Source organism: Sinocyclocheilus anshuiensis, unplaced genomic scaffold (assembly GCF_001515605.1).
Source record: "Sinocyclocheilus anshuiensis isolate Anshui unplaced genomic scaffold, SAMN03320099.WGS_v1.1 scaffold1282, whole genome shotgun sequence".
Taxonomy (NCBI): domain Eukaryota; kingdom Metazoa; phylum Chordata; class Actinopteri; order Cypriniformes; family Cyprinidae; genus Sinocyclocheilus; species Sinocyclocheilus anshuiensis.
In genome coordinates this window covers 135,653-149,823 of record NW_015554149.1, presented here as the reverse complement: position 1 = coordinate 149,823, position 14,171 = coordinate 135,653, and the positions used below count along the sequence as shown (strand labels likewise).

General features: G+C 40.1%; 1 protein-coding gene across 3 annotated transcripts in view; it reads right to left on the bottom strand.

Annotated features, from left to right (window-relative positions):
• Positions 1-4,745: 4,745 nt before the first annotated feature.
• rrp1 (ribosomal RNA processing 1) overlaps positions 4,746-14,171 on the bottom strand; it is a 20,450-nt gene continuing 11,024 nt past the window's right edge. For 2 of the 3 annotated variants that reach the window (XM_016463332.1, XM_016463334.1), the window contains exons 8-16: positions 13,987-14,171; positions 12,725-12,801; positions 10,955-11,052; positions 10,818-10,837; positions 10,595-10,735; positions 8,797-9,599; positions 6,687-6,821; positions 6,510-6,576; positions 4,746-4,987 (exon numbers count right to left, since the gene is read on the bottom strand). In XM_016463332.1, coding sequence (XP_016318818.1) covers positions 4,833-4,987; positions 6,510-6,576; positions 6,687-6,821; positions 8,797-9,599; positions 10,595-10,735; positions 10,818-10,837; positions 10,955-11,052; positions 12,725-12,801; positions 13,987-14,171 — 1,681 coding nt within the window. In that variant the 3' untranslated portion in view covers positions 4,746-4,832. The remainder of the gene's footprint in view (positions 4,988-6,509; positions 6,577-6,686; positions 6,822-8,796; positions 9,600-10,594; positions 10,736-10,817; positions 10,838-10,954; positions 11,053-12,724; positions 12,802-13,986) is intronic. The other variant, XM_016463333.1, reaches the window with a different exon arrangement.

Sequence of the window (14,171 nt, the reverse complement as noted above, 5' to 3'; positions counted from 1 at the left end):
AGGACCAGAGTTGCCCATCGCTGATCTAAATGATCTGTGTAACTGAAAGTGAACATTGAAATTTAGAGGATATGTGTCCCACAGTTATAACGGGTGCTATGTGTGACAAAGGTCACCATTTAATGATTCTTAGAGTTTGGTTACTCATTCAGAGAGAAACCATTACTCTAATACTGACCTCAACAGGTAACATTTCTTTTAAACTGTTCCACATTCCACATTACCTCACTGGTCCGAGAACAGCTTGAGAGTGGATAAACGAGGAACAAGTTTTCCAAAACACATTATATCCGAATCGCAGAGCTGCAGGGTTTGAGGTTTTGTTGGGACAGAAATCCATGTCATCATTCTTAATGTGTTTTTCATTATTAGTCATTTTAAGCTGATTAATAGCTTGCTAGGGGTTGACAGGAATTTGGCTGTGAATATGCAAAAGTGTTTCTGGCAATGCTTTTAGTTCTCTACTTGAGTCCATTTTTAATTCATTGCTGTATGTGGTTTAACAACAAACCAAAAGAGCAACATTACAACATATTCCCTTCCACCCACACTAGATAGTCTTCTTAACTTAGGTACTACAAGCTAATTCCCAGAGCTCAATCTCAGAGTATGTGTAGGGACGTAAGGGTGAATTCATTCAGAAAGGTAAGAAGGTGCAGAACCACGGCAAGCTTTGAAAACTAGGATGAGTATCTTAAACTGAATACGATAGATAACGGGGAGCCAATGTAATTGCTGTAAGACAGGAGTGATGTGGGCTGGTTTTTTAGTAAATGTAAGGGCACAAGCAGCTGCATTATGAATTAGCTGTAAGCAATTGATAGCAATTAATAGCTTTGTTAGGTAAGCCATATAATGAGTTACAATAGTCTAGATGCAAAGTTATAAACGCATGAATAGCAGTTTCAGCATCTTTGAAATTTAGGGATGGTCGTAAACGGACAATATTGCGATGATAGAAAAAACAGGATTTAACAAGCTTGTTGATATGGGGTTCAATGCATAGTGTAGAATTAAATAGTATGACAAGATTGTGATGAACTATAACACTGTCAATATTAATAGAAACGTCAAGATGAGAGGAGACAGATGACATGAACAGAAATCACTTAATCAGTCTCCAAACAACAGTCCCTCTACACAATTCAACACTGATGAGTCCACCCAGTTTAAGAACTGTTTCCAAATTTGACACAAAGCTAACCTCTGATGGACCACCGCATTCAGTCTCTCAGCAGGAGATACTGCAAAATAACTGTCATGAGTCTGGGCCCTGTGTTTCTCCCTCTCTCCTCCAGAGGGCGCCATCTCCCGAACTCCCATTCCTCAAACCCCATACACCTGTTCACTCATTACACTAATTCCCCAATCTCCATACACCTGTTCAGTCATTCACTCATTACACTCACCCTCAGCTGTGTCCCGTTGTCACTGACCATATCTTCACCTCTCACTCACCACTCGGCCTGGTTGTATTGTGTAATGAAATGGTGTTCGTCGTCTCTAGACCTGTTTTTGTTTTGCCTTGTTGGCCTTTCTGTTTAAATAAAGAAGTTTTCACCTGCATTTGGACCCAGGCCCTGTTTACACGGTGTGTTTTCAGTACCGTCCCGTGACAGAATACAACCAGCAGACATGGGTCCAGCAGGGAAGTTTCTTAATGTCCGCCAGGGAGACCGGAGCATTGAGGATTACACCAGGGACTTCGTGGGAGTGGCTCGCCAGTCGGCCACGGAGAAAACCTTCCTCATGTTATTTTTCTGGGGAGGCCAGTCGGCCACGGAAAAGACCTGCCTCATGGTCTTTTTCTGGGGAGGCCTAGCCGAGCCCTTCAAGTCCCTGATGCCATACTGGGTCCCCGAGGAGTCGCTGGAGGACTATATCAACCTGGCCCTGCATTTGAGCGGCTCCGCATTCAGGGTGGAGGTAGCTGCGGAGCCCGCTCACAGTCCTCCCAAAGCGGCAATCCACGGGGTGTCAGAGGCCTCGTCTGCCGCACCCAGTATCTCACGCCCGTTCCCGGTGCATCCCGGGCTGACACGCAGCGTGCAGGAATCCCCGCTGATGTCGGTGTGAGCGGCGTGGTCAGCTCGCAAGGCTCTCGAGGCAGCGGATGCACCAGTGTGCAGGCATCCATATATTTTATACATAAGATAAGATAAAGTAAGAACATGAACAAAGAAACTAAGTAAAACAAACTGACAAATACAATAAAACAAATATACAAATGAAATGAAATAAACAGTGCTTTAAATTTTCCATGAAGGTCTACTAACATTAATGTTCAGGTTTATGTTAAGGTAAGTAATAGCCTACAAAAGAAATCTAAAAGTAATCAAATGTAAATGAACACTGCATATTTTTCACTGTATATATTGATAGATTAATGCTTATTAAAGCTATAACGTTATTGTCATGAGTCTGGGCCCTGCGTTTCTCCCTCTCTCCTCCAGAGGGCGCCATCTCCCGGACTCCCATTCCCCAAACCCCATACACCTGTTCACTCATTACACTAATTCCCCAAACTCCACACACCTCACCTCAGCTGTGCACCGTTGTCACTGACCATATCTTCACCTCTCACTCACCACTCGGCCTGGTTGTATTGTGTAATGAAATGGTGTTCGTCGTCTCTAGACCTGTTTTTGTTTTGCCTTGTTGGCCTTTCTGTTTAAATAAAAAGTTTTCACCTGCATTTGGACCCAGGCCCTGTTTACACGGTGTATTTTCAGTACCGTGCCGTGACAATAACGTTTAACCAAAGAGATATGACTGGTTCTCTATCCGTTTTAACAGATTCAATCTAGCTGCACATAATAAAGCCATCTCTAGTATGCTTTCAATGATATATGCAATGTAAAGATGTGAACTCAGCTGGTCAACCAAGAATCTTGCTCATCTCTGAAATAATTTCTGCCCACAACTTCTGGACATTCCCAGGACGTGTGAACACAGGTACGCAAACCTGAACTGCATTTCAGACACAAAGGAGAAGAATTTCTTACTAGGTTTCCAGAGCATCCGGTCTAATATTTGGGACCACGTCTCTCATTATTACTGTTAAGGACATTTTGAGAATTCACCAGTATTAATCTCATACAGTCAACCATGCCTACAAATAAATCATGTTGCCATTGTTTTCCCACTGCATCTGCAGCACTATTTCATAGAAAGCAGACCTGAGGAAAATACTTCATAGTAGAAGTGTGTTTTGTTAAAAGGTCTTCTAAACAGATGGAAATGTATCTCTCCTTGATATCTTGAAACAACAGCATACTTATCCCACTAAAAGCTTACAATTGTTGATAAATCTATTTTGCATTAATTCAAGTTCTTTATGCTGCATGGACTGTATATCACGAGACAATACTGGGGCCAAGAGAAAAATGCTTATTCGACTTCGTTAAAACATCATTTTCACAGATTCATTTCATAGTTGGATTTTAATTAAAAACTCTTTTTTTTTTTTCATTTTCCCCCTCAATTTTAATACCATTTTCCAAAACAAAGAAAGGCCACAAAGATCTATCCAAATCCATTCACACCTATGTTTGGAGATCATAAATGGAGGTAAACTGCAGCACATTCACTTCACTCTTTGACTGTTAACATAACAGATCACGGGAGCAGCCGTATTAACATATTGTGGAATTAATAAATGATAGTTCAGCTGTTTCCTATCATGTTTGGACTCTTTTTGCTCCCCATGATGTTGGTAATAATTTGAGAGAGGTTTGTTAAAAAAATTATGCATTGGTAAAATGTTAAAGACACTGTTTAACGTATACTCTATGCAAATCGGAAGCCCACACCTAGGCTGACCAACAAAAACGAATAGCTAATATCACCTGTTGATAAAAATATACATTCTTTGAGCACACCTTAAATGACAAATTATCTGGATGGAATTTTGCATACATTACTAACTTCTAGTGGAGAAACAAATAAGGGGGTGAGAGGTTAACATTTCCCCCCAATAAGGGCCACAACAAAAGTTCAGCCTCCTCCAGGTCAGCGTATTGAATGCAACATTGCAGTTATTTAACTTCAATTTTACCAGAGCCATAATCTTTTTGTCCTATTAAAAGCATTACCATAGAATTCTCTTCCATTACTACATTCAGCTCAACAGCATTGCATTTATCCATTCTGGGTTCCCTCCATTTATTATGATTTTATTCAGTATCTTCCTACTTGTTTAGCTGTCTACTAGCAGTGCATATTCATGTATTGGTATCATTGCTAGTTGTTCTATTTACTCTTGCATATCCACTGTTAATAAATCTCAGTCTTATTACAACCGTCTTCCTTGTGTTTATGATTCAGAGCTCTACTACCTTTCTGAAATCCCAGCAATCTTTCAGATGAATCAGTTGATCAACTCCCTCCAGTTGGTGAATCTCAAATTCAAGAGTCATTTACAAGCAGAGAGCTGAAGCCATTCAGTTGCGCGCAAGTTCAAGATCATTTGCGATTCATAGATTTCACATCTGAGTGCGTGCGTTTTCTGTGCATACGTTCATTTTCTGAATCACATGTACGCACATTTGAGAAATGATGGTAAGATCAAATGTAGGATGGTTTAACTAACTGTACTTCATTATTTTCTTCTGCCACTTTCACTCGTTAAAGAGCTTTCTGAAATTCTCAAATGATCCAAATATTCTTTAAAAAAGCCTCCTTAAAATATTGCAACTCTCATTTTACGTGTCTGTCGAAAGAAAAGCATAAGAACACTTCAAAAGTGAATATAAAACATCTCTTTATGCATTGTTTCCAAAAGCCATTTCAATAGACTAAATTTCACAAACAACAACATGTGAAGCTTTATTTTAAAAGAAATCTGCTGCCATGGCTCTCTTCATGACCGCAGGTGACGACCCGGGCGACTTCAGCACCCCAGACTGTGGAGTCCTCTTGGGGTCAAAGGCCACGCGAGACTGTCTGGCGGGACTCAGCAGCGAGCTTTGGTCCATCTTTCTGAATTCTGACAGGAGAGAGCAGGAAAGCAGGTTATTTTCTGGTATATGACCCTCTTAGTAAAAAGTTAAATGTGACGCTGCAGCACAAAAGCAGTCTTAAGTCGCTGGGGTATATTTGTAGCAATAGCCAACAATACATTGTATGGGTCAAAATTATCAATTTTTCTTTTATGCCAAAAATCATTAGAATATTAAAGGTCCCATATTGTCAAAACTGAAATTTCCTGGCTTGATAACTGAGGTCTAGGTGCTATGTAACTAGTTCCATGAAGATATTTTGTAAATTTCCTACTGTAAATATATCAAAACTTAATTTTTGATTAGTGATATGCATTGCTAAGGACTTCATCTGAACAACTTTAAAGATGATTTTCTCAATATTTAGATTTTTTTTGCACCCTCAGATTCCAGATTTTCAAATAGTTGTATCTCAGCCAAATATTGTTCTATCCTAGTAAACCATACATCAATGGAAATATTATTTATTCAGCTTTCAGATGATGTAGAAACCTCAATTTTGAAAAATTGACCCTTATGACTGGTTTTGTGCTCCATGGTCACAAATGATTTTAAGCCCTAAACACACTGCAGGATTTCCAGATGAAAGATTGGCATCGTGACAGTCATGGCTCCTAAAACATAAACTGCTTACCTCAAGCTCTCATCCCTTCGTCTTTCGCCGCTTGCACTTTTATTCAGCACACATAAAAACTACAGCTGCTGAAGTGTGATTCGTCATGCTCTTGTTTACCTCTAGCGCATGCTGACGAGGTTTATTCTTCTATAGTAACGCGTGTCGCAGCGTACGAGTCAACAGGTGTCGTCGTCGTAGTCTACACACACGTCGTAGCCAAGTCTATTAGATCCATGTCGCTCAGTGCAGTGATCTTCTAGGATTGCTAAAACCCTGCAGTGTCTCGGGCTTGACAGAAGTGACTCGCCGCATCTAAGCCAGTGTTCACAAACTGCTAGCGTACGGTCAGCAGATTTTGATGTAAAAAGAAACGTCCTCCGGATGATACAAGACCCCACTGTGCAATTATCTAGCTTATTATATGGCTACTTGCCACATATGTAAATAACTGAACAAAATATGAATGATCATATTTTATTACCTCAAGGCGGCTCGCAGTACCGGCTCGAGTGGTCTGCTATCAGCTGTAGCCAATGTTGTCATAAAATAACAGACCACTAGATTGATGAATCACAACTTAATTATTGCTTAATTATTGCTGTTGCTATTATGAATGAATGAAGAACAGTAGTTCTGCTCTAAGAGGGCCGGTATGGACTTCTGTATTTCAGTCTTTAGTGTACTCGGTCACATTCAGAATAGCACTCGGGGGGGGGGCTTGAATTTTTATTCTGCAAAAGGGGGCCTGGAAGAAAACGTTAGGGAACCACTGATCTAAGGTATATATTATTATCAGTCTGCGCCGCCTAAAAACCCATGACCTTCACAAAGCTATGCCTTCCTTTGCCCAATTATAATTAGCAGCACATTTTCACAATGAAACGCATACATACCCATTGTTTTATTATTCTTGAGGCCAAATGTAACTTTCTTCATTTCAGATTTTGAAGCTGGCAAAACCTGGAGAAAAAAAAAAAAAAAAGAGCTTGAGACAACTAAGATTGAGTTACAGCAACGCACACGTCTGCGACGTCACTGCTTTCTCAACAGCACACGTCTGAGTTGTGTACCTTTTTACTGGCCATGCGTGTGCTGTATCCTGCAGCTTTACAGAAGATGGGTGAGGGAGCTTTCTTCTGTCTGAGGACAAACTCTCTTGCCTTCATCTGGTCTTTAGTGACTGGAACCGAAGGCTCTTCAGCTTCCTGGTGACAGAAAACCTAACAGCTCAGTGACACTGCAGGCAAATGTGGCCCAAACCCACTTTCTTTGCTCACATGTGACTCAGATCTGTTTTTGACAGTGTGAACGGCACAAACCGCATGCAATCTGCTCTTTTCAATTCCGGTTTGCGCCACTTCCATATGTCAGATTTCATGTGACGTTTACATCACTCTCGAGTCTAGATCAGCATTCATCAGGATTCTGCGCTCATGGGAGACACAATGTCCATGTCCAAAACCAGTCATAAAAATTTGAAGCTTGGGAGTACAGACTTAAGTTAGGTCTCATTTTAAGACGACCCTTGACAGATTATTGTTGAAGTTAAAAAAAAAAGTTGTAAAAAACGTAAACCAAAAAAAGTTAGAGGTTTAAGTTTATGAAAATGATTTGAGCAAATTTATATATAAAAATAAAAATATATATTTTATGAAACATGTTGAACACAAAAATTGCTAGAAAAATCAAAGCCATAAATCTAAACAAGTTGTGTTCCAAATTTGAGGTTGATATCTCTAAAAATGAGCTTTTAGTAAGATTTAGTTAGGGTGCAGTACCAAACTTTCCCATTATATTCCAGCAAAGCTCCACTGGCGAACACAGCGGTGTACAGTATCATTTCTCTCAGACATTACACACACACAAACCCCACTCTGACATCCATACAAACACACCCACACAATTATAGCTGCATAATGTATCCAACTAGCGCTATAATACAGCAAAAGCAGAACACAGGAAAAATGTGAGTATTTGCTTTATAGGCCAAACCTGAGAAAATAACACCATCTGGTAAAATATTTTTAAAAAATGTAATTCTGAAGCCTTGCCAACAGAGTGAAAGCCTATTGACAAAGACTGCATCATTTTACAGTTAAATGGCCCTGGGATTAAAAATTGCAGTTTTAATGGGTTTCAATGAGGACATTTTTGTCATTAAGGTCCCAAGAGGAACTATTTTTTTTACTTAGCGTAAAATACTTATTAAAGTGCCCCTATTATGCCATTTCCAATATTGCCTTTGATGCAGTGTGTAAGGTAGCTAGCTGTATGTAAATGTAAACGATCTGCAAAGTTGTGAAGCTGAAAGTGCACGATAAATAAAGTTATTGTCTCCCAAAATAAAGAATCGACTCTGAACAGCTGAAACGAGTCGTTACTGGCTACACGTCGAGTAACACATTTGCATAACAACTTGACCCCGCCCACAAACACGTCATTCTGCTGACGACTGCTTCTCTAATCTCAGGGAGCTCAACGCGGGATTCACAAAATGCTTGCTGCTGAAAGATGGATCAGTATCCTGTTTATTTGGACCAGCTACTCAACTGAATCACAACCTGTAAGTATGATAAATAATAGATGTTTATATTTTCTATAGAGCGTTTAAAATACAGAACTACTGAAATAGGCGTATCGTTTCCGACACGCACTGTAGACCAATCACAACAGGTCTGACCATCTGACCAATCAGAGCAGAGCAGGCTCACGGAGAGGAGGAGTTTAGAGAGACTGAATCTTTGAACTGCTTCGAACGAATCGTTTGCGAATCGCTGGAAAATGAGGTGATATTAAATGCATATTTTGAGAAAACAAAAGCATTTTTTGACCTTGCATGCATGTAAACCTATTGTAGGAGACTCCCAAAACAATATTAGGAACCGTAAAAATGGCATAATAGGGGCACTTTAAAGGAAATGAGGGTAAAATATTAAAATTCCAATAAAAATACACACCTGTCTCAATTTATGCTGTTGACATTAACAGGCAAAATGATCAAAAAAACTAAACTTAAAAGGACAAAAATGTCCATAAGGTCGGACACAATGTGAACTGCTATACAAAAAAAAGAAATCAGATCCGAGCACAAATCGTAACTGATCACTAAGGCTTCGCAGTGTGAACGTAGCCTCTGCCGATTTAAAGCACAAATAAAGTGAGAGAGCCTGCCAGACTTACGCTGATGATCTTGGGTCTCTTGACACTGGTCTGGTCTGCGTGTCCGTTCACCTGTGAAGGCTTCACCCTCCTCTTCCTCCCTGGTTTGATCTGGACAGCTGCTGACGTCTGCTTGCTCTTCTTGGCTCTCAATCGTCCAGCAGGCTGCTGCGAGTCTTCGGTGAGCACCGTCTCCTCCTGGTGAGCGTCTCCATTGGTCTCTGGCTCTGGCACGTCTGAGACGACGTCCTCCTGTACTTTCTTCTTCACTGGTGTTTTACGAGAGGCTTTAGCGGAGCCTTGTGTCTTCTGTGAATCTGCCTGGGTCTGCTCGTCTGAGGAGGCACTTTTCAGCTTCTTCTGTGGTGCCGCGGCTGCTGACACATCTACAGCTGCGATGGCCGAGACAGTGGCTCCTTTTGCCTTTTTCTTCGGCGGTACAGGAGTCACGACCTCTGCTGATGTAACGCTGATTCCCATCTCTGAGCAGTGATCTGCTTCCTCGGCTTTTTCACAGGTTTTCCTCGAAGCCGTCCTCTTCCTCCGCTGCTTCTTCATCTGTTTAAGGGCAGGCTCAGAGCACGGACTCTCGTGCGCTCTGTGCTTGTTTTCACTGTCACACTGTGGTAATTCAGCATCAGACTCCAGCTTCTCTTCTGTTAAACCTGTGGCGTCCTGCGTCTCCTGTCCAGAGCTCTCCTCTGTCTGCTGACCCTCAACACACTTTAAACCGCTCTTCTTTTTCTTCTTGCTCTTCTTTTTTGGTTGGGTGTCCTTTGATATGTCAGTGTCATCTGACGCAGCCACAGACTCTGACTGACCTGTTGGAGATTAATCAACAGTTGACAAACTGTAATGAGCTTTAAACATTGTCATTAAGCAAAGCAAATGGTTTGGATCAGTGTTGTGATGGAGAGAGCATCTACTGCTCCAGGCCATCGAGGCCGAGTCTAAGAGACAAATCTAAGTACCATTCATGTCAGATCTGCAGCCCAGAATACTGAGCTCATTAGAGCCCTGCACGGGCCTCAAATATAGGCCCTAGCCCGGCCCGTGTCTGACAGCTCATCAGAATCACCGGCCCGAGCCCGTCTGAGCCCTTCTCCCAAAACAGCTTATACTACTATTTCAGCTATTAAAATAGTTCAGGTTTGTATGAAATGGCAAAGTGATTATATTTCGTTTGGAGCATTTTTTGTTCGTTAAATATATGTTTTTGTTTTTTAAAGTAACGACCAAGTGGCCAGCAGCAGACAGTGAGTCTATGTTTATTATTTATTGTACTTGCACTGCCACTTTAATTTTCTTTCATGTAGCTCTGCGACACTCTACAAAATCTATAGATATATAACAGTTCAAGCATATAACAATGTTTAAACGTTAAACCTAGATAAATGTGCGCTGTATCCAACAGTTTGTTCGGAGAGTTGAAGCTGAAGCGCGCTTTGCAGGACATGAAGCGCGATCACTTGCATTTTTTTCAGTGAATAAGCCAACATTTTTACTCATAAAGGTAAGAGTAATACATCATTCGTAACTGTAAAGGGTCTACTTTTATTTGTGTGCACTCACAATATCAACAAAACGTTGTGCTTTTATAAAATAAAGAAATCAAACATGATGCGCTTTCTGCCGTCTCGGTCTTGAACAGGAGCGCTTCACAAAAATGAACCGAAACTCAGTGAATACATGCCTCACAGACATGATAAATATATCTATAGAAAGCTTTAAATTACTACTTAACGAAATAAAACAAATCAAAAACAAAAACTCTTTCATTATAATCATAATCCGTAAAGATGCACTTCTCAACACAAACCTTTGGATTTCTTCAGTGACTCTTCGCCTTTCTTGTCTTTATTCTTTTGTTTCCTTCTCTTTCTCTTCCTTCTGCCGTTATGATCATCATCATCATCTTCATCGGTGGACACTTTCTCCACTTCATCCTGAGGGAACACCCCTAACGATGGGACAGAAAACAATCGTGAGTGACCCAAGTATAACCCGTTTCACTAAAAGCGGTCACTCGTCAGAGAGCTCACCTTCACTCAGGTCTCGGAAACTTCATCCCACAGAGAAAGAGAAGACCAGACACATGGAGTTAAATCCAGCAAACACTTTTAATCACGTTCACTGTCTGCACGAGTCTCTTCTCCTCAAAACAACAAACAAAACTTACATCTTCACAAACTTGTAAATCTTGGATCTGTTGAAGCTCTGTATATTCGAGTGACTGGCCCCCTCAAAAAGACGGTCAGCTATTGCACCATAGTCGAACTGAACAAGACAAATAACATTACATACATATACACACGATCATTTACACATGCACAGAGAAACAAGCAGACAACCTTTGAAAGCAATTCAATAGCGCTCGTCTATATCTCTCTAAACACGGCATAACCAAACAATTTGTTTATTTAAGCGACAGGAGTCTCTGATAATCTGTTCATTAAAGCATCCTACTGTACTTCTATCATGGACTGTTCAAATAAAGCAATAAGGCCCGTGAAGCCGTGGTTTACAGTGAATTTATAACAGCTAAGTGTTGTTACGACACGAAGCGGAGTGCCTAAAAACCCCCTTAGCTGTTATAAATTCACTGTAAACCACGGCTTAACGGGGCTTATTGCTTTTATAAAACGGTTATTCCGTATACGTAGTTAGGTTTCACAAAATAAAACAGAGCAAATAAAGTGTAAAGATATTAATAAAAACAGTATTCTTCCACCAAACAATGTAGCTCCTCAGAAACAGTTGTGGCTGCAACAAAGTGGTTGCGGAGCAACAGACAAACGTAAACAAAGGTGTATGTTTGTAGAGTAATTTACAACAGCTTCGAACCCGGCTCAGCCAATCAGAATCAAGCACCGGAACTAGGGCTGGGTATCGATTCAGATGTCCCGATTCGCAAGCTCTCGATTCGATTCTCAATTTTTTTATTACATTCAGTCAATATAGTTTTAATACAAATGCTATTGATATTTCTAAAACATGAAAAGTAAACATCAGTTTACAAATGGTGAATTAATAAAAAGAAATTAAGCCACATGCCTGTATTTTAAACCTATACTTTTTTTTGTATAGGGTCCTTTTTTAAACAATAATAGGGCCCTATAAAATGTTCTTAATTTTTCTGGTAATCAGATGAAGGCATAAAACATTAATTTAGTAGCATTGATTCTTCAGACTGCTAAATAGTAATAAATTCAGACAGTAGAACGTTAAACTAAACTTTTGTTTTGACGGGTTGCCGTGAAGAACTTGCAGCTGCTGTGTATGTGATATGACGGTAGTTTTCTCAAATGAAACGGTAAAATGCTAATGAAGTGACTCTCAGAGCAGCTGGAGATGACATTCGTGTTCATATCATCATATAGGGAGACGGCAGAAGCTGAAAACACCGCGAGCGTCATCCGCGCTTTAGTATGTGTGTAGTAAACAAAACAGTGGGCCGCACCATCCACCATTCATTCATTGCGGAAATCATGGCGCCTTATGCGTATCAAATGCTTCCGCAGATTTATAGTATTACTATAGCATTTCACCTGAGCATTGCGAATCACGCGTATGGCCATGATAAGCGCTGAATGAATGACAGGCTTTCTGTTGTAACATCGCGCAAGGTAAATAAGGGTGACATCTAGTGGAGAAGACTAATGATAAGATCCACGTTAATCAGATCTTGTTTTAAATGTGTGCTGAAATAAATCCCGGAAAAGATCGATTCGCGGCTTTTGAGAATCGATATCGAATCGACGTCATTTTAAAAAACGATTAATCGAAAAATCGATTTTTTTGCCCAGCCCTAACCGGAACTATCTGTTTTATAATAGTTTTTGCACAACACCTAGTTTGTCTGCTACGATGCTCAGGCATCTGCAGTTCATAAGAATTTAGCATTTAAAAACATTTGGCCAACAAAAAGAAAGTTGTGTACTGCACACACCTGAAGAACAGGTCCACATGTGTCGTCATCGCTAGCGTCCATGCCGTCTGAGAGCAAATACTCCTCTTCATCACAGTCTGACACCAACGACAAAACATCTCAAAGGACATACTGACAATTCATTCAAATCATGTTTTGCTTCTCTTTACAAAAAACCAGACGAAATGACAACGTAACAAGTGGTTTCATGCACGTCTACGTGCAAAGCGTTAAAACTCGAAGCTTAAACACTGAGCCCTTGAGAAGCAGACGTCACCATGTGCGCACTGTGATCTGAGCGACATCTACTGCCAACCACAGCACAAACAAGCCTCAATTCAGACGCATAGCACATAACCCTGGAAATGTTGCAGAGGCTTCTCCTGTTCCCTGCAGTGGACTTCAGTTACACAGCTGTGCCAGTGCTACGACAAACGCATTTATACTAGAGCCGTCTAAATTCATGTGTTAACGGTGCGATTAATCATTTTCAACATGCTAAACTGAACCCATTTCTTCCCTGGCATCGTTTGGCTAGTGTTACAGTAGACGATATACACAAACACCAGCAAGCACGAAGAGACGGGAATCCAGTACTGGTGCACTGTCTGTCAAATCTGTATTACTTTTTTAGATTATGTACATACTAATTATAGCTTAAGTGAAGATTGTTTTAAGTTTGCTTAAATTAAAAGTTATATTTCTCTCTAAAATCTTTGTAAAAAAAAATATTTTACATTTTTTTTATATACACACATTTTTTATTATTATTTATTTATTTATTTATTTTTAAGTCTACCAGGGTTGGGATGGGTTCTAAATTTGCACAGTTGCTTTTTGTTTTATATTATTATTCCCAGAAGAAAATTCAATAAACAGTTTAAAAAAAAAAAAAAAAAAGTTTTATTTCTCAAAGCCTACTAAATGTTAAAAACAACGGCTTTCGCTTTTACTGTAACATTGCATGGCTATAATTAATGGTTAAATTGTGGGGAAAATGCATTTAATAGAGACATCAGTAACAGTGTTGGTATCAATGATACTGGCCTTCATTAATAATAGGCTACTTTGATGCCATTAAACACGTATTTAAAGTGTTACAGTGTAATTATACATTTAAGTACTGAGTAATATTAATTAACTACATGTACTCACTATATGGTTAGGGTTACTTGTACTTACTATTATAATAACAATAAATTATGCATGATTACATGCATGTACCAAGGACACCTTAAAATGAAGTGTTACCATTTCTTTTCTACTCGTATTAGCGCGTGTACCTTGAGTTTTCTGTGAGCTTTCTGAGAGGGCTTCAGTCTTGGTCTCTCCAGTGTCCTGCTGGTTTTCAGGTTCTTCACTAGAGTCCAGTTCTGCGCTCTCACTGATCTCTCTCTGCAGATCCTCGATGGCGTAAGGAACTTGATCAACGATGGTGTTAAAGATGTTGCTGCCGATGGCCTTCAGC